This window comes from Corvus kubaryi, unplaced genomic scaffold (genome assembly GCF_017639235.1).
Source record: "Corvus kubaryi isolate FWS band 111438036 unplaced genomic scaffold, C.kubaryi_AGA036_p1.0 37187, whole genome shotgun sequence".
NCBI classification, from domain to species: domain Eukaryota; kingdom Metazoa; phylum Chordata; class Aves; order Passeriformes; family Corvidae; genus Corvus; species Corvus kubaryi.
This window is the reverse complement of record NW_024581053.1, coordinates 1713679-1737141: the sequence shown is the minus strand read 5'-3', so window position 1 is coordinate 1737141 and position 23463 is coordinate 1713679. Positions and strand designations below refer to the sequence as shown.

The 23463-nt window shown below is 48.9% G+C and overlaps 1 protein-coding gene across 1 annotated transcript in view; it reads left to right on the top strand.

Moving 5' to 3' along the window:
* The window catches only part of HS3ST3B1 (heparan sulfate-glucosamine 3-sulfotransferase 3B1), a 30275-nt gene extending 8282 nt beyond the window's left edge, over positions 1–21993 (top strand). Inside the window, exon 2 of the mRNA XM_042022128.1 lies at positions 17805–21993. Coding sequence (XP_041878062.1) covers positions 17805–18423 — 619 coding nt within the window. The 3' untranslated portion in view covers positions 18424–21993. The remainder of the gene's footprint in view (positions 1–17804) is intronic.
* Positions 21994–23463: the final 1470 nt, after the last annotated feature.

Below are 23463 nucleotides of genomic sequence, written 5' to 3'. Positions count from 1 at the left end.
CTCATAAAGTGCTTTGCTGCTTCACCGAGCTATTAAATATTTGTTTAAAAACTGGCAAGGCCTGCAGCTTTGGCATGCCTTCAGTTTGTTTTTCTAAAGGTGTATTAGACTTGGAAGGAAATCAGGAGGTGTTGGAGTAAACAGGAGGTGTGGCCCAGCCCTTTGGTCCTGGAGTGACTGTACACAGTCCTCAGCTGGTTTGTACACAGGGCTGGGAATGCTGTTGCTAAATGAGAATTGCAGAGAGACCCCGTGATTGTGCTGTGCCCTGTGTCGCTGTGTGTTGGAACAAATGTGATGCCTTACACTGAGGTGCTGTGCCTCTGCTCTGAACCCCCTGCACACACCTCTGCCACATTTAGTGAATTGTGCCAAATCGGAGCCAGTCTCCAGAGTGCTGGGGGGTTCCCATCTTCCTCAAGTGGGTTAGAATAGGACAAGCTCATGAAGGTCTCACCTGGGACCAGTGGGGCAGTGGTAGATGTCTGGGTGTCTCTGAGCATCCCTGGGCTCCTGCTCTGACTTCGCTATGGCTGGACCAACAAAAGTGAGCTGCAAAAAGCCAGGCAGCCTGGGCATTGCCCCTTCTTGAGGACATGCTTAGCAAAGCCCATCTCCTTCCTTTTTCCCAGTACAATGCACTGAACTTGTTGCAACTTAACACAAAGCTTGTAACTTTTTTTTTTCCCCCTTTTAATTTCCCTCTTGAGCTGATCGGGTAACTAATGAGCCTTGGGCTGTCTGCACAGCATGTGAAAAAGCAGAGGGAATAGCTAAGGCAGGGTGTTGAGCCGGGAAGGAAGCCTTGGGAGGAAGATATCAGCATTGCCAAAGCAGAAGTGGAATAGCCGGTTAGGGTTTCAACCTGGGTTTGCTGCAAGCCGAGAGGGGCCGGGAGCTGCTGTCTGCTCCGAAGCCTGGTAATTACAGGCTGGCGCTGCCCGAACAGCCGGACGCGCAGGAGGAGCCACCAGCCCCACGCGGGTGTCCAGGCACACACCGGAGCCTTGGCCGGCTGCCCTGGCTGCACTGCCACTGCTGCCTCCCCCTAGAGATGATTTCAAGGTCAAACTGCTCAATGCACTATAATAATTAATTAGGCTATATATAAACAGAAAGCTCATGTGGTCCTAAATCAGATTAAGAGCCCGTGAGTTTCCTCTTCTCCGCCTTCCTCCCCACAGTCTTCCTCTTCTGGGCTTCCTCTGTGGGTGAGCCCTGCAGTTGTTGCAGGCTTGGCTATTCCAGCAGGGCTCACCAGTTGGGCTAAGCAGCTGCACAGCTGGGTTGGAGCCCAAAAATGATAGGGGCAGAGCAATGCCTGCTCTGCCTAACCCAGTTCCCCCATCAAACCCTCTCCTCCCGGTGCTGGAGGACAGGGCACATGCCAAATCTCTGCCCTCCCAGAGTGAATCACTTTACTCAGTGGTGGTGCCTGATGCTGGGAATAGCCCTGTGCTGGGAATAGCTGCTGGCATTTGCCTTCAGTAACAGCGATTCCAAAGTTCCTATTGCTTTAAGGCTCAGTATAGCAAGAGCTAAGCTGGACAGCCTGTTCCCCGTCATGGGGAACATGGAGAAGCTACAGTGTGGGGTTCAAAACTTCCCCGAAGGTACGTTTGTGTGGTGTTTGCAGAATGGGGGGCAGGGGGGAAATAAGCTGGGCTGTGTTTCCTGGAAGAGCTACAGAAATTTAAGTTTGTAATGAAGCTTGGAACTAAACCCAAACAATTGCTTGACTTGTGACTCCTGGGGAGCTGAGGTTTGTATGGTCTCAAAATCGATAATGCTCTTTTATTTATTTTCTCATGTATCTATCTAAAGCTGGTCAAAACTCTCTCCAAATTCCAAATGTAAAAATTTAGGGATAATGTTTATTTAAGCTCTGTGTTATTTTCAATGTAGCTGCAGAAACATCTTAGGGAAAATTAAAAATCAGATTTCTTAATCAAGCATAAATGATTGTGTGCTGTCGAAGCAGTTGGAGAAGAGCAGAGCAGCTTCCAGCTCTTCCAGATCAGCCCACATGCCCATGTGCATGCCCTGAACCCATCAGCAAAGTCTGATCCTTGGTTTTGCACAGGGAAATCTTTGAAAACCAAAGAGACCCCGTGTCCGGCTCCAGGGCAGTGGGGGGAATGAGCATCGTCACTGCCCATGTTCGCTCCGGACCCTCTTCTGCTGCTGCCTAGGCCATCTCCTCATGCACATCCAGTTGATTGAGGGCCACCACCAGGAGTGAGGACTGGTGGAGGAGATGCCCAAGGTGATGGGCTCCATGTGAGAGGTTGCATTTTGGTAGTGCAGGTTGTCCATCTCCAGCTCCCTGGCTCTCCAAGGCAGAGCTGGCTTTTCTCACTTTTCAAGCACCAGGCTGCATCTACATCCAGGGGATAGAGGCAGAGAGAAAAGACTTTGTGAGGCTCACAGTGGAGTCCCAGATCGGTTCAGCCTGGGTCAGAAGGGGTTGGGCTGTCTCTTTGAGAACCCAAGGGTGTAGAGATCAAAGGTGTGGGTGAGTCAATTACAATTCACATTTGGTTCATCCATATGTTTGGGTATTTGAAAAGCTTCAATGGTCACCCATTTTATATCTCTTATGCCCATTGATTTGTTAATCTGACACTTGGTTTAATCTGAATAACAATAGCTGTCATTCAGAGTCTTCAGTGTTCAGGGAAAAGTCATTTCACTTGGGTTGTGATCTAAGGCCTTGGCAGACTGGCCCATGGTGCTCTTTATGTAGAAGGGCTTGAAGGACTTGGGGATAATTCAGCCCCATGGCTGGCTCTGGAAGGAAATTGGCTCTGAATGAACGAAAGCAGGGTGGGATGCTGGAGGTTGCTGATGGGCTTTGGCACGTGTAGTTTTGCTCATAAGGTCCTTCCTGGTTGCCATCATAGCCATGGACCTGCCATTGCAGTGCGTGGGGTGTGAGGAGATGGCAGGGTTACACACAAAGACAACCCAAGCTGTCAGAAGTGGGAAGCAGGCAAGAGCCCTCTTAAATACTGCCTGAGTGCTCTGGACTAGATCAAATCATTGGTATGGCCATGTGAAGTCTCTAATTATGTGAATACCTTTTTAATGAGAAGCAGTGCCTTGCATCTGTTGCACTTGCAGCAGAGCATCTCCACCAGCTGAGCCTGCTCTTTAAAGAGCTCTTGGCTGGATTTCATTGACTGTTTATGACCACACCATGATCCCAGGTAATGACTGGGCAGAAAGGCAGTCTGCAGACAGACCTGCTCCTTCATGTTTCCCTAATTGGCACCTATCTGCCTTCTTCACTGGGAATTTCTCCCCTTCCCAAGGCTGGTTTGGTTCCTTCTGCTCTACTCCAAGTCCTGCAGTGTCACTGGGGACCCAGGGATGTGATGGCACCACAAACCTGCAGCCTGATTGCCTCAATGGGCGTGCTGGGTTTTTGTCCTGGAAATTAATTGTATTTTCTGCCTTTGATGTTTGATGTGAGGTTTCAAAGGGAGGGGAAAGTCAGGAGCTTCATCCTGGCCTGACTAGAGATGTTGGCAGAAAAAATCTCATTCTGGACAAATGGACTCACTGCCCTGGTCTGTTTACCATGGAGAGATCTTAATTTCCAGTGCCACTCCTTTATGAGTGCAAATCACAAATCCATCAACAAATGAGTTGAGGTGACAATCCCATTTGTGTTAAAATGCATTTGGGGATCAGTACTGAGAGGATCACCGGTGTATTAATTTGCCAGGCCTTTTGTTCCAGTTGGTGGCAAAATTAGCTCATCCCAATGAGGGTCACATTGACCTGGCCAGTGCCCAGATTACTGACGGTTCAGGTTGTGGTTGGTGCCACCCCTCCCTTCTGAGAAGGAACCAGGAGACTTTCAGAAGTTAATTAGGTGGCTCAACTGGGAATAAAGTCTGAATCAATTTTAAATTCTTGAGCCACTCAATGAGATGCTGAGGGTAACGAGCGACTAGTGAGTACCGGACATGCTTGGTTGGTTGAGCACCTTCCTGGTTTTCCTCGATGGGTTTGTTCTTCCCTGCTGTTACTGGCCACTGGTAAGGCCCTCTGATGGTCAGAGGGGCATCCCCTTCCCTTTACCACAGCTGAGGAGCAGCCTCAGTGCTGTATAGTTTCCAGGCTGGTTTGGGTGTTGCTGAAGAGGCAGGTGGAGTCGCGCAGCTGAGGTTTGGCAGCACCTTGTCAGCACTGCTTGGCCTGTGGATCATGTGTACATGATCAGAAAGGGCAGAAAAAACCATAACTTTCTTTTTTCATCATGAAAATGGAAAGCTGGCTGTTTTCTGAGCTGTTGTTTCAAAGGTCACTGCTGTTCAGGTGGTGCTGGATGCCCATTGGATCCCTTTAAGTGCAGAAAGTGAATTCCTGGAGATCCTACATGGCTTTTTTGAAAAACTGTAGATGTAAATGTGTCTCAAGGTTTGTTTCAAGCCTGGCCTGACCCTGGCCACCCTGTGAGATACCTTCCCACATGCTATGGAAGAGCTAGTGGTCTCTGGTTCAGATGTGACGTGGAAGATGTTCCAGGGGCTGTCAGTGCACAAAGGAAAGTGCTGCTTGGGTGAATAAAGAAGTGTCCCTGCTCCCCTCCCTTCTTTGTTATGTCCATGGTGAGGAAGAGGAGCAGGAGCAAAGCTGCCACCAGTCCCATTTTGGGGTTCTAACTCAGCACAGTGGTTTAAGCCTGACTTTAGCATGTCTTGCCCCAAGGGTAGACAAATCACTGGGAATACTCCCCCAGCATTGGTTATGATCTGAAGGGTGAGAGCTGGGGTATCGCTCAGGTCTCCAAAGTTTATCAGGAGGCTTTTTTCTCTAATCATGGCTGTAAAGCCCCAGAGCAGGAAGGCTGGCCTTAATTAGGAGAAATGTGTCAAGGTGGCAAACTAAGTCCTCCCTGTGCAAATGCTGGGCCACTCATGGAGGTGTTTAACAAAGGGCAACATTATCAGTGTAACTCATTACCTGCCTGTGCAGACACACAGATTAGGGCATTTGTTTCTGCGTTGGGGAAAATGCAAAAGGCCTCTCAGCAGGGCTGTGATTTATGAAGGTTGCATTAGTGGAACATGGTCCTACCCATATCTTGCTGGAGTGACTGTTGACTTGTATGTAACCCTTTAGGGGTTGGTTCTTTGCTATGTGGGTTGGGGTTTTTTTCCCCACCTTCTGGCAGAGTTGGAGCAGGTGAAATGTGGTGGCTTGGCAGTGCCCCAGAGGAGAAGCAAAGCCTGGGAAGTTCATCTCCTTGTAGTGCCTTCCTGGGTAGAAATTTGTCAGGTGTTTCTGAGTGTCAGCTGAGGTGGACCAGGGTTGGCCACTCACATTCAGCTGCTTTTTGGTGGCTCGAGAGAGGCTGCTGCCATGGTCACTGTGTGGTTACTTAACCAGAAAGTTAATTTGTGACTGCATGCCATAAAAATATATACCCATATAGCTGGTATGGACCCCCACCCTAGAATGGCCCAAACCAGCTGGTTGTTTTTTTTTTTTCTTGAACTGACTCCTTTTCTGGGAGACTGGCGAAAGTTCCCTATTGCAGCATGGCTACAGAAACAGTGTGGCAGTGTGTTGCTGCCACAGAGATGACTGGAGGGTGTGAGATGTGACCATCTCTCCTGCATTGATTACACCAGATGTGCCCTTTGGGTCCAAGTCGAGGTGTGCCCTGCTTGCTGGGCTCACCACCTCCAACATACAGCAAAGCAAGTCACTGGAGCAGGGCCTGGAAGAGGAGGTACTGTAGGGATGAGGTTGGGGGGATAACCTCCTGTGGGCTACCTGGATTAGGAATGGTTCCTAGTGTCCTAGCCAGGGGCAGGAGCCCCAGGGTGTTCTGGTGTCACAGGTGGGATAAGCCAGGAAGATGTTCTGCTCCATGTGCAGTGGCAGGTAGTTTGGCCCTTGGATGAGTTGTGGTGCTACTTGGTTTGGCCATCTATTTCCTGAAACACCTGGTGCTTCTGGGAGAGCAGCAGAAAGCCAACTGGCTGTACTCTTTCTGCAGTGCCAGCTCTGTGTGTCTCAATACCCACTTCTGCCTCCCCCAAATCCCAGAGCCTCATATCTCTGGGGCTTAACCTGATGATATTGCTCCCTTTGCTGCAAGGAAGCATTTTCCCAAGACATAGGAGGAAGAGAGATGTCTTAAAGACCTGTGAGGAGCAGTGCCTGGGGTGGTTTAACACCTTTGAGAGCATTAGCGCTGTTGCTACAATTAAGAGAGCAAATTCTTGGGTGTGGGCGCTGTTTGGGGCTAAGGACTCGACAGTTGAACATACCACCAATACTGGCTGGTGCTCCTGCCGCATTAGTGATTTGTGCCTGAGCCTTGGTGACAGGGGAGGGGTGAGAGGGAAGAGGCTGTGGTGTGAGCAGTGGGCATTGGTGCCTCTTGGAGGTGCCTGGGTGGTTGCTGCAAGGCAAGAAAGCTTATAGCAAGGTGTGGGCTTTGTTTGGAACTTGTGGGAACAGCCCAGTTGTTCTCCTGATGGAGTTGAAGCCAAACCCCTGAGATCAGAGTCTCTGTATTAGTGTGGACTGTGTTAGTCCCACATCCTCTGCCACAGGAGACCCTCCTGTCATCTAGGTACCAGGGATGTGTTTTGGATGTCCCACCATTATGATTTCTTCATCTGCTTTTAAGCCTCTTCCAAGCCAGGCTTCCCTTGCTCAGGCCTACTCTGAGCTAGCAAAAAGCCTTGAAAGTGCTGTGGAGGTTTTGTCTTTTTTATTTCTCTCCACAATTAAGCCAGTAACTCCAGACCCTGACTCTCTTTGCTGGTTTTTTTCTGGACAAGGACATTCTGTGCTTGCGGGTGCTGACCCAGTCCAGATACTGGTTTCAGCTTCCCATGAGGGCAGGATTGGCGCTACCTAAGTAAAGCGGAGTTCAAGAATTCACATCTCTGGTACAAGGATGTGTTGAACCAGCACTCTTCAAGAGCTTTGTCTTGCAATGAATCCATAAGTGGATCTATCAAATCTTTGTATAGTAGGAGACTAGTATACATAATGTTAACTCTAGGCTATAAATTCTTGAGGAAGGAGAAGTTGCTGGTCTTTCTGGTTGCAAAAGAGTAAGACGCAGAGGCAGTCCAGAGAATTTATTTTTTACCAGGAATGAGTTGTAAGCACGGAAATCTCTCCCGATGCCTAAAATTCTTCCTCTTTCCTCCCTTTCAGGCTGTTGTCTATTTAATTTATTGAGAAAAATGTTTCTACTTCTTTGCGATAAACTGTTGCACATTGTGACGGTAATTGTGGCTTGTTCCAAGCCTGCAAATGGTGCATCTCTGGAGTAGTTGCTGATTTCCCAGAGTGAGCAGAGTTGAGCTGCCTGCTTTTGGTGGAAGGGCTGAGGACTCACACTGGTGGCCTCCAGGTGCCAGAAGAGAGGGAAGAGGATTACACTGGTGCAACTGAGGCACTCCTGCAGGGATAAATTCCAGTTAAACACTCTAACGGGGTGTACAAAGAGGTGACATGGAGCAGGAATAAAACACACAGTTTGGTGTAGACAGTTGGCGTTGCGATCTGCTGATAAAGGGTCTTTAGTCCCAGTTTGCCAGTTAGCTCAGTCATGTTTCCTGCTGAGTTCAGGGTTTTTTCCCCCCTTTAAATCATGAGTTTCACAGAACTTCCCTCTCCCTGCTCTGCGTTTAAACAAAACCAGTCTTCTTGTCCTTTTTGGGCGAAACGGAGACAGATTAGAGTAATCTCACATGACTTGACCAGTGGGCAGCACAGCCCAGTGATGCTGGGCAATATTCTAAAGAACTCACCCATAAACAGCAATTAGCTTTTAATTGTGGCAGTGCCGCCGGCCCGAGGCTGCAGGAACAGCACCGGGTGCTCTTTGTCGCTGGAGCGGCACTCGGGGGGACTCTCGGCCATGAAAGGGGAGCGAGGGTGACTGAGAGGAATAAGATGCTCATTTCAGCCCCACCCCCTTACTGCGCTCAAAAGCTCTTACTTTCAGAGCAAAGCACTATTGAAGCGTCGGGACAATGGAGCCCAAATCCTGCTGGGGGAAGGGAGATGCTGGCAATTGCATCTTTTGTTGCTTTTCCTTATTTTCCTTGCCGATGGCCTCCCCCATCCCACCCCTCCAAGAAATCCACATAGATGCTCGCTAGATGATAATGCAATCACTTTCTTGGGACCTTGCTAATAGGATTATAATTATTACTGGAGATGAACTGGAGTGAATAGAATATTTACCACTTCATCTTAAATTATTGTAAATCCCTCCAAAGCAGCCCTTTGATATGTAAAGTGCTGCTCCTCTGCCCCCAGTGAAGATAATTATTTAGTGGAAGTTCAGAGCTTTTAAGTATGAGTAAGGGGAGTAGAAAGAGGCTTCCATGTTTACATAAAGAGGAGGGCCTGTGTAATGAACTGGGGACATTGATTAATATCTTGCCTGGCTCCAGCAAAGGAGGAGGGAAAGTTCTTGCTTAGCAGTTATAACATCTTGCGCTGTTATTTGGGGAAGAGGTGAAAAAATAATTGGAAATTTGGCCCTTCATAACCCAAAGAAAGCTCCACATCCCTGCAGCTTGTGTTCAGTTGGTGCATGATCTACCCAGTGACAGTAGCAACATTTTAGGTTTGTTCTGTATGGCTGGAGGAATTTCTATTTGAGGAATGACCAAGTAGCCTGGGAGTCCTCAGCCTGGCAAAGAGCTTTCCTAGGGGAAGGTATGGTAGACTTGCCAGACTTGGAGCTAGGCTGGAAATGGAGGGAGGGATGGACTGGTGTGATGGTGCAAGGACTGGGGCTATGGTGTAGGGGCAGGGACTGGTGAAAATGGGCAAAGCAAGGAGCCTGGATGGGCTGTGCATGCCGAGGTTCAGGTGGAATCATAGAACGGCCTGGGTTGGAAGAGACCTTGAATATCCTCTCATGTCATCCCCCTGCAGGGATGCCATCCACTAGACCAGATTTCTCAGGGCCCCATCCAACCTGGCCTTGAACACTTACAGGAATGGAGCAGCCACCTAGACACAGGGTTGGAAGAGAGATCAACTGAGGATTATTAGGTGTATGGAGTGCATCAGGCAAAAGAGAGCCTTTGGAGCTGAATTTGGATGGAGGCTGGGAAAGCAGTAGGGGAACAGTGTGCTGCTTGCCCCATTCTTTCTCTGCCCTTTCCCTTCTCTGGCCAGGGCTGGAGATCCCCAGGAGAGGAGAGGGCCACAAGGAGAGGACTGCACCCTGTGGGCACATCCATGTGAGCATCTGCAAGGAGGATGCACTTCTCCCAAGTTGGTCTCAGCTCCTTGAACCCTTCCTCCCAGAGGCTGCCCTGCATGGAGCATCAGCTCAGGTGGGAAGGGGGATCGCTTCAATCAGCCACCTCCAAGACAACTTTTATGCCTTTGCATCCTTTGCTAAGGAATGGGCGTGTGCCAGGAGTGATGGTGACATCACCCATCAGCCTCCCAGGAGTCTTTGTGGAACCGGGCTTCTTTATTGTGCTTCCTGGTGAAAGCATAAGCCTGTCCTGTGCAGACAAGACTCCCACCAAGTGTTTCTGCTGATCAAAGTTATTGCTCCCCTGTAGGTTGCAGCTATGTGGTACACCATATATGGCACTTCAATACAGAAGGCAGAAGCCCTGTGAGGGATAGCACACAATATATTTGTTATGAGACTGCTTCTAATTAACCCATTTAATCTCATGTGGTAGGGGAAGCATTTGGGTGAGAGATGGGTTTTGGCTGGCACGGGGTGGGAGGCTGCCTTTGCAGCAGAGGTTGGTGGAGCTCATTACACCCATTGCTGTTCTCGGAGGCACAAACCCTCCAGGTTTTGTGCATGGATCAGGCCCTGATTTATCCAGGTTGATGCTTGGATGCTTCTGCAAACTGTCTGCTCAGCTCTGTGGCTGGGTTAGCTCCCCATTTCCCAGCGTAGAGAGGGTCAAACCTCTGTGGTGGCTCCTAGGTCTGATTTCAATGCAGTGACTTTTGAAGAGGTGGATAAAGTCTTTTATTAAAAAAAAAAAAATCCTAAACCCTGGTATTTGCAGCAGCATATTGCCCCCTCCTTGAGGCACTGCTTGCTTTGATTTGCCAGGGATGTTTGGTGCATCCCAGCTGTGCCACATGGAGTGGGGACGAAAGGGCCATCTGCCCATGCCCTGCATCTCTCCGAACCTTTGATGGGGGTTTTTATCCGCATCAAAGGAGCTTAGAACAGACTCCACAGCCAGACCAGAGCCTGTTCCTGTGGGGTACATGGTGATGCCGCCTGTGGCCACCAGCTCTTTGGTCCCATTGAAGTCCCAGAGCACCTTCATGATGGGGACTTTTCACACACCATTACCATCCTCTCCCTCCTTTAATCCCCAAAACTCCCCAAGAAGTGAAGGGCACCTAACAGATTAGGGGGCAGGGAGCAAGGAGAGTGAGAAAAACATTAATTTTGGGCAGACATTTTTTTTTTCCTCCTTTCCCTCCTCCTTCATCTACTCCTTCCTCACCCCCAAAGTTCATTAATTCCCATCATCTGGTTTGTGTAATCGTCGTGGCGAGTGTTTGACGGAGCTGGATAGGGTTACATCCATTTCAAAAAGGCCGAGGCTGGTTCCCAGCCATTCCCTTTTATTGTTGTATAATTTGCCAACCCAAACAACAGACGCCTGCTCGAGAGAAAGGCACACGTGTTGCTCTTACCACTGGTCATAAAAAGAGGAGAGACTGCCTGCTACTGTGCAGGTCTGTGGTGCAACAGCAGCTGAAGTCAAGGAAAATTTTGGTAAGATGATGTATCAAATAATAAAAGCAGCAAGCACTCACAGCCCCAAAGAGGAATTTGCGATTGTTTCTTTTCTCTCTGTTTCTTCCTCTTCCTCCATTTCCCTCATTCCCCCATCCCATTGCTGCCACCAGAAAGCAGAGTCAAAGCCAAGAAGGTAATTTTGAAGCCAGTTGACCTGCATGCAGGTGGCAAGGTTAGTGATGCAATTAAAACGCTTTATTACTTTAACAGTCTTTCCCGGAGCTGGTCAGGTTCTTGCTTTTAAGGAGTATTGCTGGGATTCGATGGTTTTGTGATCAGCCATGTAGGGGAAAGGGCCTGGTAGGGTTGGGATGGGACCAGTGTGGTGGCCTCAGGAGCTGAGCTGGTGATGCTTTGGGGTTTTGATTACCAGAGCATCTCTGAGCTCTTGCTCATGGTCAGGTGCCACTATGGGGCTACAACTGTGTGGTTTTAATCCAGCCCTTACCTGTGGTTTTAATCCAGCTCTGACCTGTACATTTCTCCTGCTTTCTGACAGCAACCTGCTGCCTCAGAAACTGGGAACAACTGGGTATCGTCCTGGCAGAGGGGGTGAGCTGTAAGGCAAAGTTGCCACCCATGGAGGCACCACCCACATCATTCCCTGGGTGTCTCTTTTTCAAGATATTAGAATTAGCTCACTTGGCCTAAATTTATTTATTGAGATGGGGAGGAGAGAAAAGGCAGAGAAGCAGCAGGAATTAGAGTGAGAATTGGCTGTTGCAGTAAAGCAAGCCCTCCTTAAAAATGTTTGACTTAAAGTGACAGATGGACAGATAGACTGTGGTGTGAAATGAACCCTTTGGCTTTGGTGGGATCCTGACTGAAGCAAAGCTGAACAGGACCATGCTGGGATGGGAACAGGATACCAAACTGCCCCTGGGATGGGGACAAGAGAGAGGGAGATGCAGCAGGCTGGAAAGCATTGACTTCTGAGGGGATGCAGCTTTAATCTGCCTCATCTTCTGCACTTGGTTCCTCAGAGCTGTTCCAAGTGGGCACCACTGGGCCTGTTTGTTTTCCAACCTGTAAATTAAAAATGCAACAAAAATCATAAATTCATCACGTGCATTGAATTGTACCGTGTTCTGAGTTGTTCTGACTCTACTTTAGCTTGGTGTCATCTTGGGTTTTCAAACCCCCTGTCATTACTCTGGAGGCTAAAAAATCTGTTTTCACCTAGAATGGGAGAAGAACTTTGGTGTTTACCTTTTGTATTTCTATTCACCTTCTCACCATAACTTTTCAGTCTAATTTATGCAGTTTCTTGGACAGCCTTTTGGGAGGATTTGGGGGCCGTTTCCCCAGAAAAAAATCAGATTGTCAAAATTTGGTTTTCTGAAAAGGAGTCACTTTTTGTCTTCTTTAAACATCAGTGAGGAATAGGGTAGAAACTGGCCAGAAATAGGTTAGTTGCTCAGTGTGTGCAGTGCGGGGCTGCAAAGCAAATTGTTCTGGATTACAGACCTGAATTTGGCATGGATGTGGCTGATGTCCAAAATAGTTTGACTTGTTTTTTCTCCCATTTCCCATATTTTCCTTGCTTCTAGGGAATGGCTGGGGGGGGGGGAAGTTTAGAAATTCTGCACTGAAGGTGGTTCTTGCTGTATTTGCTGGCAGAGCTGCTGTGGGGACTGCTGTGAGTGCTCCCCAGCCTCCATCTCATAGCTGCATCCAGGTGCTGTGGTGTTTTAACCTGACCATAACAGCACTTCTCTTGCTTTTTCAACACCCTGTACACAGCTGTCCATCTCCTCCGGGAGAGTTTTGTCACCTTTGCTGAGGTAAACTGAGGAATCACAGAGGATTGAGGAAGAAGTGGGTTGGTGTGGAACAGAGCGGTTTGAGATTGGAAGGTGCCATTGCTGCAGCTGCATCACAGGACAACCCGATTTTAAGATTTACTTGAGGGACTCATTACTTGAATTTGTTGGAGCAGGGGGACCACCTCCCAGATTGATGCTGGGTGGCTCCAGGTGCTGGATAGGAATATATCCAGCACAAAACCTTCCTCGGAAAGGAAAGCTCACTTGCCCAGCTCTGGGGCAGCCGCATACCTGAGTGTGCTGGGTCTTGGCTGGGCAGGCTGACAGTGACCCCCGCCACGGGCAGACGGTTGTGTCTGAAGCCCCTCAGGCTTAGCCCTGCCATGGGCTCCGGCAGAGTGGGAGAGTTTATCCCAGCAGGTGTTTGCCATGGCAGGAGGTGCGTGGGGGGACCAACAGACGTCCCCGGGGATAAAACCAGCCACCACTGCTGTGCTCTGCCCTGCACTGGTCTGTCCTACCTGTGGGAAATAATGCAGCAACAGGTTGTGGGGGTCCCCTTGCCCCCCTGACTGCTCGCCTGTTCCTCCTTGAGAAGTAGCAGCAGATTAGCCTGGAGCCCCTCTGTGCAGACAAAAGCTGCCACAAAGGGCATTAGGCTTCAGGATTGGATTACCATGTGGCCACCTGTCATCCCCACTTTGTAAATTTATCTCACTCTGGGTCCGGTTTTCACATTGGAGAAGTTTGCACTTAAAAAACCCCCATAAAATGCCCTGCCCAGTGCCTCTCCAAGCAGCAGCCTGGCTGAGTTCATTTTAGTATCCCTTCTTATTCCAGGCTTCAGAGCTGTGTGGGGCTGGGGATTAGGGCTGTTTGAATGAAGAGAGCCTTTATTACATTAGTTTAAGTGGTTAATAGGTAAAGTAGGCCAATCCATCTTTAGACTAAGCCTATCACTTCACCTATGAAGGGTGCAAGGAAATGTTCATTAAAGGAAAAACTTTTCCTCTGTCCCTCTTGACATGTTAATAGCTCAGGGTTAGGGGCTTGCTCTTCGCCTGTGCAAAATTCATAGCTGTGCTCACACAGCAGCTCCCTCCCCTTGCTGGGACCCCGTTGCTGGCAGCTCTGCCCTAGTCAGCAGCGCTGAGCCCCTCCAGTGCTTTGCTGGCTGGGCTGGGTGGGGAATAAAGGATGCTGGGAGTCTGCTGGTGTTCCTCATCCTCACTTCCTTCTTCCATGCTCAAGAAGCAGGTGCCTCATCCCTTCCCAAGCAGGGAAGTGGCGAGGAAGTTCAGATGGCAGGTAGAGGCAGTGCTTTGGTGCTGGGACTCTCTGCTGTGGGATGTTCTCAAGGCCAGAAGTATTTGTGGGTTTGAAAGGATTAGACAGTTCATAGTCGCTATGAAGTGGGATGATTTGGATGCAGATGCTGTCTCCAGAGGTCTTTGAACTCCAGGTTGCCAGAAGGCAGGAGGATAACAAGGCAGGAGGGATGGCTTGCCAAGCTTTTCATGCTATATTTTCTACTACAGTTTCCGCTATGGCCGTCAGTGGTGTCTCCATCCAGCCCTGGGGCTCAGCTGAGCTCCCTGTTTCCCACAGCCTGATTCCCTCTGTCATCTCCCTTTGTTCTCCCCTATGGACAGCAGTGGTAGCTGCACCTCTGCCTTTCTCACCTTGTGCCAGACAGTGCTGGCAGGAGCTGCCCATGTCTCCACGGTGCCTGTGAATCCTCCATGGAAACAGAGGCTCCCCAGTGGCCACAAGCTGTTCTGGGGTGATCTGTATCCACCCCTGAGCTGAAAACGGGTTTCTGCTGGACCCCACTCCTTTCTCCCAAGGGGCTGCATCCTGCCAGGGCATCATGGTCTCTCACCATCACAGCTCCTCTTTCCCCTCCCAAAGCAGCAGCTGTAGTTTAGCATAGCCCTTGCTGTCTTGGAGCCCCAGGAGCAGATATATTTGGCTCTGGATCTGGTCCTCCTTCCACCAAAACATATGTCCAGTGTGTTGTATTGGAGCTGCAGTACTCTGCTGGGCCAAATTGCCCTTCTCCCGCTGTGGCTTGAATGGGAATAAATTCTTCTTGCTGACTTTTCCACCACTGTGAGTTCAGACTAGCCAGTGTACCCGTTCCTTCTGTCCCTGAGGCTCTGCTGTCTCTGGCTGCCAGCATGATGGATGGTGCCTCTGTGGGAGATTATGGAAACCATGGGAAAGCTCCTCACAACTGACATGCTGATGCAATAAAATTTTGCTTTCCTGGATGTGGTGTTGTCAGAGGCTCAAACCACATCCATGGGCCACAATATTTTGCTTCACTTGCAGCTGTCTTCCTTTCATGCAGCCACTTCACAAACAAAGCAGAGTCTGAGATAATCTTGAGGGTCTTAGTTTTGGGCTATGCCTGGCACCTATGGGGCTACAATGAAGGGAGAACAGGAGCAAGGGCCTGAGGGCTGTTTTTGTTGGATCCAGGTCTTGTACATGGGTTGAAGGTTCTGTTTCTACCTCTGCTCACCTCAGCCTGTGTTGGCCAACCTGAGGGCAGTAGGTGTGTCAATGTGCCTTGTTCTGCTTTGCTTGCTGTGATGGGTCACCAGCAAAATGTTCTTAAATTGCCAAGAATTCAGGCCCTCTCCAAAAATAACAATCTGGGAGGTTTAGACCCGCCCAGAACTGAGTGCTTTCAGCCACAAATGCAGTTCAGGAGATAAACTGCTCTGAAAAGGGACTGACACCAGGCCAGTGGCTGCCTCTTGGGTAAAGAGTTGCTCCCTGCTTTCTTCCACTTATAGTGTGCTCCTCTGTATTTGCTGAAATGCGAATTAGGAACCTGTGTTTCCCAACTGGATCAACTGACTTGGCACTCCATCCCCAGCAATTTCCTCCTGTTTCACAGCCCAGCCCTACCCAATGCCTTTCTTGTGCAAGGAGGGGAAAAATAAACCTTGCATCATTCCCAGGAGACTGATAAATACTGACTGTAGTAGTCCTGGAGGACAAACCAGTCCCAAAATGCAGGGCCCCATATAACCAGCAATCCAATGAACATGACCTAAAGCTGAAGGACTTCAGTGCAGTGCGGGCAACCTGAGAGTGTTTTGGGAAGCTTTCGCCTCTTTAGGCAGGTCCCAAGCCATTAAGGACTTCATGGGTGGAAAACGACCTCTTAAATCAAGCTGAAAAGCAGTTGGTGGCCAGTGCAGGATGTAGAACTTGGGTTTAATGCAGCCATAAAAGGAGACACCACTTAATGAGCAAATGTCAAAATCCACATCAGCCCACGATAAATTTAAGAGTTGCTCTGAGTGTTATTGACTGGCCCTATTCTGTGACAGCATTATGGGGTTTCAGAGTTGGCCAGAAAGGTGAAGGATTAGTCAGAGTTTTATTCTGGTTGCTGTTCTTGGCACACACTGGCTCCTGCCTTCCAGAAGCTCTCACATCCCAGGTATCTGGTAGACCAGCGTGATTTTTATCTGCATGTGAAACTCCACTTGTGTGGACTTGAAATCCCAGCCTTCAGGGTTGCCATCATGCCGGGGCATGACTGGAGGTTTTCATAAGCTGATATCCTCTTCCTCCACAGTCCAGCTTGTCCATCACCACTTCTCCCAGAGTCCCATGCAGGGACAGGGACTGTCTCCCATCTTGGGACTATGGAGAAGGGGCTTTATGGGCAGCCTCCAGGCAGAGCTCACCTGTAGGATGGAGGAGCAGCCCTGCGTGCCCCTTGCCTGTAAACGCATTGCACAAAGGTAATGCTGGAAGCTGATGAAGTAAAATACCAGGTACAGTGTGAGCTCACCAGTATTTGCATAAATAGCTACTGACCAAATTTCGTAGACATGGGACGATTTTTGATTCAAACAGACCTCTCATTCCTGGGTCCCCTGTTACCTGCCCTCAGAACACATTGGTCAGTTTTCTTCCCTTGAGTTCTTAATCAGGGCAACCATTGGCTTTAGCACAAATTATCAGTGGCTGTTTCAATTGCAAGAGCCCTGGTGATCTTTGCTGTGGAAGCATAAAAGTAGTGAGGGAGGAGATGGCTGTTGGGAACAGCCTCCCTGCAGTGTTGTATGGCTGAGGGAAGCACAGCTTCAGGCTTGCAGGTCACACACTGGCTGCTTACTTCTCTGTGCTGGGTGGATGCTTTGAAAACTTAATCAAGTTTTATAGCTTTAATTTCGTGCCTGACTCCCCTTTTGCCTTTTCTTTTCAACTGTCTCACAACCCAGAGCAAATGAGTCCATTTGGGCTATAAAGGGAAAGAACTGGCAAACAGTCTAAAATATTTTAGCTTGCCTAGTGAATGACAGGAGAAAATGACTCTTCCTGCTTCATGCCACTTCCATCATTTCTGCAAGCTCCCTCATGCTTTCCTATGTGATTAATTAGAAATAGCCAGGGAATAAGGTGGTGTTGCTGAAAGCTTTAAGTTTTAAAAGTACTTTGTGAAAGTATGTCCTGCCCATGGTTGTGTTCTCCATGGTTGTATTCCACATCCTGACCTGCTGTAACCTGTGGGGCGGTGCTGGGATCCTCATTGTCTCCTGGACTGGGATGTGCTGAAGATGCCACTGGCAGCTCTTGATGCTCTGTCTAGTTCATGTGAGGGAACAAAGTGATAGGGAATAGTAAAGCAGGGGCTGAAACTGGGTGCAAGAGGACACCTGTGAGTGAAGTCCTGCTGTTGGCAAGCCAGGGAAAAATTGCACCCTCTTGCCTGAACTGGGAAAAGATTTGCATTTGGGATGCTGAGGGAAAGTGAGGTAGATGTGCTCCAGTGAGCTGCTGCTTTTCTGCTATACCATCCTCTCATTCCCATGGGGAAATGAGCTCTAGATTGGGGCTGAGGTCTCAGTGGTGTTGACATGAGCCAGGACAGCCACCTGGTGCAGCTCAGGATCCATCCTGACCAGTCTGGAGCTGGTGTGGTACATGTAGACACGGTCCAAGCACACAGTGTAGCCCAGCTAATCCATTCGTGGATAACTGGGAGATTACTCAGATGGATTTCGAATATAGTTGCCTTTAATAATAATCCCCCCCCTAATCCCTAAATCAGTGGGAAATGGATTTCTCTGTATGAACCAAATGGCCTGTGAAGGCATTTTAGGGAGAAGAATTCTTGTGTATCTATGTGTGAACATACATGTAAATGCATATGGATATTTTTGTTCCTCTTCCTTGCTCTTCTGACCCATGTCTGTGTGTTTTGCTGGCAGGGACCTGATGCCCAAGACACTGGAGGGGCAGATCACCATGGAGAAGACCCCCAGCTACTTCGTCACCAAGGAGGCCCCAGCCCGCATCTCCTCCATGTCCAAGGGCACAAAGCTCATCGTGGTGGTGCGGGACCCCGTGACCAGAGCCATCTCGGACTACACCCAGACGCTCTCCAAGAAGCCCGACATCCCCACCTTTGAGAGCCTGACCTTCAAAAACAGGACTACGGGCCTGATCGACACCTCGTGGAGCGCCATCCAGATTGGCATCTATGCCAAGCACCTGGAGAACTGGCTCCTCTACTTCCCCATCGGGCAGATCCTCTTTGTCAGTGGGGAGAGGCTGATCAGCGACCCCGCGGGGGAGCTGGGCAGGGTCCAGGACTTTCTGGGCCTCAAGAGGATCATCACTGACAAACACTTCTACTTCAACAAAACCAAGGGGTTCCCGTGCCTGAAGAAGGCGGAAGGCAGCAGCAAACCCCACTGCCTGGGGAAGACGAAAGGCAGGACCCACCCTGACATCGACCAGGAGGTGGTGCAGAGGCTGCGGGACTTCTACCGACCCTTCAACATGAAGTTCTACCAGATGACAGGGCAGGACTTTGGCTGGGACTGAGCCTGGCACGGGAAAGTCCCCTGTAATTACTTGCCCAGCACGGTTTGCTTATATAAAGAGAGATATATGTATGTAAAATGTACAGAAATCTATTTTATAATAATTTATTTTTAATTCCTAAGCAATTAATTCACTAAGCTGCCTAACCACACTGGCTAGAATGGTAGCCTGTAACCTGTTTAACATTCCACGGTATTTTAATTCTAATATGTCTCTCCTTTCCTTGTTTTTTTTCCCTTCTGCTTTCTCTTTGTTTTGGTTTGTAACAGACAGTGCTTCCACTTTTCCTAAACAAAATTTGTATTTAAGAATCAAACGAAGCAAGGGAGGGAGGGAAAGCACAAGTTTATTTTTGTTACGGGTATCTGGCCTTTATAAACACTTGCTTTCCCTATTCCAGTGTCCCAGTCTCTGCTCCAGTGTTGTGCTCCCTCAACCCACAGTTTTCTGGTTAGTTCCATGGCCCAGGGGGGGTTTCTCTGTGGTGGGTGGGAGGAAGGCTGGGCATCCCTGTACCCCACATACCTCTGCTGAGCAGCAGCATGTTTTCCCAGTGGCTGTAAGCGTGGGAACCCCAAGCCATAGGTCTCCTGCTCAGGACTGCCGGGAGGGCAACGTGCTCTTTTTCCAGCAGAGAAGCTGCAGAGCCTGTTGCATGGGCAGAGCTCTCGTCAGTACAGTTTTCCTTCCTGCTTTTTGTCCAGGAGGTTCTTTCCCATGATCCCTCTATGCATTTAAAATCTTTACTGCAGGACAAATGTGAAATGCTGTGTCTGTGTGTGACACGTGTGGTGTTGGTCAGAGTGACCTGCAGGAAGTGTCGCTCCAGGAATACTCACGCACGCCAGGCACTGCTGGGAGATGGCAGTGCCTGCAGCACGTGGAGCACCCTTCATGTACCAAAGACACCAGAAGAAAACCTCAGGTGTCTCCCTGGCATCATGCCCAGGAGCATGTCCCAGGACATGGCACAGGCAGTGTTACCTCCAGCCCCAGGGCTACCGCAGCACCTCCCAGTACTGGAGGTACTGAGACTGGGGAACATCACCCTTAGCCCTGTTAATTCCCATCACTCTTTGGTCCAACACCCTATCTGTGGTCTCTCCCAAGGAGCATCATTTGCTTAGAGCCAAGAAGAGGTGCTGCTTTACCAACAAGGGTGAATATGTAGGAAGGCAGGGGGGAATCTGGGCACGCTGGGGTTGGGGTATTTGTGGCAGTCTAGGGGTGCCCTGGCTGAGCACAGGGGTGGCAGCCAGGCAGGACAGGAGGCTCCAAGCATGTAACCATTAACCTGAATGAAATCCTTCTCCTTGGGTGGAACCAGTGGCTGTGGGACTCCAGGACAGGTTGGGTGGGCTGTCCTGAGAGCTCTGCCAGTGTTTTGTGAGCTGAGGAGGTCCTGATAAACACCATGTGTGTCCGATGCCTTATCGTTACTGTCAGAGGTTCTGCCAGCTTGACTGGAACACTTTTGGAGCAAGGTAGCAGCAGAAGTGATTTTCTCATTGAATTTTTAACAGAAACAGAGCTATGATGTCTTTGGGCAGCAAAACTCCTCACACCTCACCTGCAGCACTGAAATGATGCACTGCACTGAGCATCTCCTGGTGTTGCACTTCCATAAGCAGTGTGAGTGAAACTGGAAACAACAAAAGCACCAATGGGCAGAACATCTAATTTCGTATGCATTGCCTATAGAAATCTGTGCCCTGCACCTCTCCACAGTTACCCGTAGCTCCTCCTTGGAGCTGCCCACTGCTGAGCTGTGCCCAGCTGTGGTGGGGCCCATTCAGTGGTGTTTCCCAAATGTTTGTTTTACTTTTGCAGCCTCCTCACTCTTGCTTGCCTCTTCCGTCTCTCTGCTGTGGCTGTTGGGTGATGAAAATGTTCCTCAGAGCCTGGGCTTCTCTGTCTGGGTCTCGATCTAGTCCTGCTCTGGCAGACAGAGCAAAGAGCAGACTCGGCTCTGGGTCTGTTGCAGGGATCTGCAGGTGCCAGGGAGCTGCCCTTAAGAGCTGTTTAAACCTGAGCTCTTTTGTCTTGGCTCAGCAGTGTCACGTCTCCAAAGGGATTTAGGGACTTGCACTGCCATATGTAGGTTCACATTTGGGGTGCAGTGCATGTGGGTGACCTCAAGGAAAGGGAGATTTTAAGCTTAACATCATCAGGCTGAGCTGCCTACAAAACTGCTGTGAGCAGGATGCAAATCCCTCCTTGGGGTTTGCCTCCAAACACATCTTCCCACAGAGAAGTTCTCCTTCTTGCCCTGAGCCATTTCTAGTGAAGAAATGACAATTTGGGCCAATACAGTCTGACTTCAGGGGGCACAGGTGGGATGCTGGACCTGCTGGGCTGTGCAGGCTGATAACCCCTGCTTTTCCCCAGTCCTGTAAAATCCAGCTGCAGGCCTGAGCGGCTGGGTGAATCTATGCACTTTTGAGGGGTTTGGCTTCAATTCCAGCCAGGTCCCTGGCTCTGTTCCTTGCTGCCAGGACAGGTGATGAATGCAGGAGTGTGTCTGCTTTATCCCAGACCCTGCCAGTCTTGGGTGGCTGAGGGAAAGGAGCTGCAGGCACTGAGAGGAAAATACTTCCGTGGAAAAACAAGTGATTTATGGTTCTCGAAACCTTGGTCTTCCTTCTAGCAGCTTATGCAATGCATAGAAAGAAGCTTGACCCCTCCACTTGGCCTTTGGGTGAGCCCCCAGCCGTGGCCATGCCACTTCCCAGGGCGTTTCACTGGTGGAGCCTCCAGGCCCTGTGTGTCGGCTTGGGCTCCTTTCCAGGCGCTTCCCTCTGGAGCAAGTGCCGGCTGCTCAGTGCTGCAAGAGTTTTGCATCCCTTACGTCTTCCTTCTTGCTTTCTTGGAAACAAGTTTTTAATATCCCAATGCCTTCCTCAGCTGTACAGCAGAGTGTGGGCTTAATTTGTATAATCAAGTCCTGCTGCAAAAAGCTCTTGTGGAGCAAACTTGTTGGAGAGTGGAAATACAGAGAGTGAATAATAACTCTTCTAACCATAAGCAAATTGTTAGTCCTGACTTGATATCCTTCAGGATGAAATCTGCATTAGACTTTTAATGTAAAAAAGCCTTACCTAACAAATATGACAATGAAGGTGAATCATCTATGGTGTTCATCTGGTTGCTAATATTGGAATCAGTGCATTTTTTTTTTAAATACCCCTTAAAAAAAAAAAAAGTTAAGCTTGGAAGTGTGATTAGAAGTTTGGTTGGTTGATTTTTTTTCCACATTGTAACATTAATTTATGGCTGAGTTTCATTCACTCCTGTATCCAGAAGTGTAGTACAGGTATTAGTGATGTGTTGTCTGTAACATGGTTCTATAGTGTAGTAGCCAATTTGTAAAAAAAAAGAACAAAATGGAAAGCAAAACAAACAAACAAAAAAAGCCACAAAAAGGAAAATCTAAAAAAAATGTATATGGAGTATTTTGTGGTATGTACAACACAAATTAATTTTACACAGAGAAAGATGTTTCTAAGAAAATGAAATTCTGAAAATTCATACTATTTGTATGAACAAATAAAACTCTATTTTACTAAGTGACAGGCACAGCTGTGTTCATTTGGGGGGGTTGGAGGTGCTGTCCCCTGTACTGGCACGTCCATCCCAGGGCTGTCCGTGCAGCTGTGCTGGCCTGGTGGCAAAGCCCAGGAGCCTGTGCTGAGGCCAGCGGGACATGATCCTGAACATGGGCTCCCATCCAGCACTCAGCTGTTCTGGAGCCAGAGGCTTTGCTGGGGGTGGATGTGTCCAAGTTTTGCTCAGGCAGTTGTGTGGGGGCTGATCTGTCGTGCTGGACACACCTTCATCCAATGCCATGTCAGGGAAGAGATCTGAGAGATTACCCTTGGCCCTGCTGCAAAAACTGGATGGGCTCAGGGATGCTGCAGGACAAACTCAGTCCTTTACAGCTGCAGTGGGGAACCTCTCCAGTGCCAAGTTACTTTTCCAAAGCTTTGCTCTTACTGTAGTGATGCTGATCCAGCCTCTGGGGGCAGTGGTTGCTGTTGCTCCCTACACACTCAGCATTTTTTTACATAAAACTTCATTATCATTAAATTCAGAAGAGTCCCAGGCCAGTGCTGTACAAAGCAGCACCTGAAGAATGATACAGATTTATGTTATGTACCAAATGCTGTTAAAAATCAATTTAAATAATTTCATTTTTCTTTGCAAGCCTTGCATCTGGTGCAGAGTAATTGATGGGACTCTTTCAGATTGTCCATTTTTCAGAGACCTTCTAGAGAAGGAGTCAAAACAGAGCACAAGATTTAATTTAGCAATTTAGGAAGAATTCAACCAGGAAACCTCCAGCTGGTCAGGACTGTAATTAGCTGCTCCCAAACTCTGGCAAAGCTTAAACTCCATAGGTGTCTCATTTTTAAAATATGTAGATTTTGCTTTAACATTCCCATGTAACTTTCAAGCAGCACAGCTGGATGACCTCAGCTTGATGGAGTTGAGCTGCTCCTTACCTCATTCTCACATCCCCTTGATTTCGTTCCAAACCAGGTGTGAATGCCCCAGCAGATGTCAGTCCTGGAGGCAGCCTGGATCTGAGCTCACCCTGATTTTGCAGCAGCTCGTGGACCCCTGTCCCTCATTTCTGTATTTTATATGAGCTGCTCAGTTCTGAGTTGGAAAGAGTGTGGGTGCTTTTCCTTCTCAGAGGGGTTGGTGCTGCAGAGGAAAGGGAAGGTGAGTCCTTGTGGGGTTCAGCATCTGCCCTGTCCTCTGTATCTCCCTGAAAACTATTCCCAGTTGTATCTGGGCTTGTGGATATTGGGAATTCATTCCCCGGTTTGGTTTGGGGGCCATTCTCAGGTGCTGTTTTGGCAAGAGCACCTAGAAGACAAGGATAAGAATGTCTGTGGTTCATGGGGCTCTGAATACAGAGAAGGGATTACTTGGAAGAAGATGGGCTAAAGGGTCTCCTTATAGATCTGGGAACATCAGCTGAAGGAGGAAGCTCCTGAAGAAGGCAAACGGATTGATAAAGAGGTAGGTGAGGCT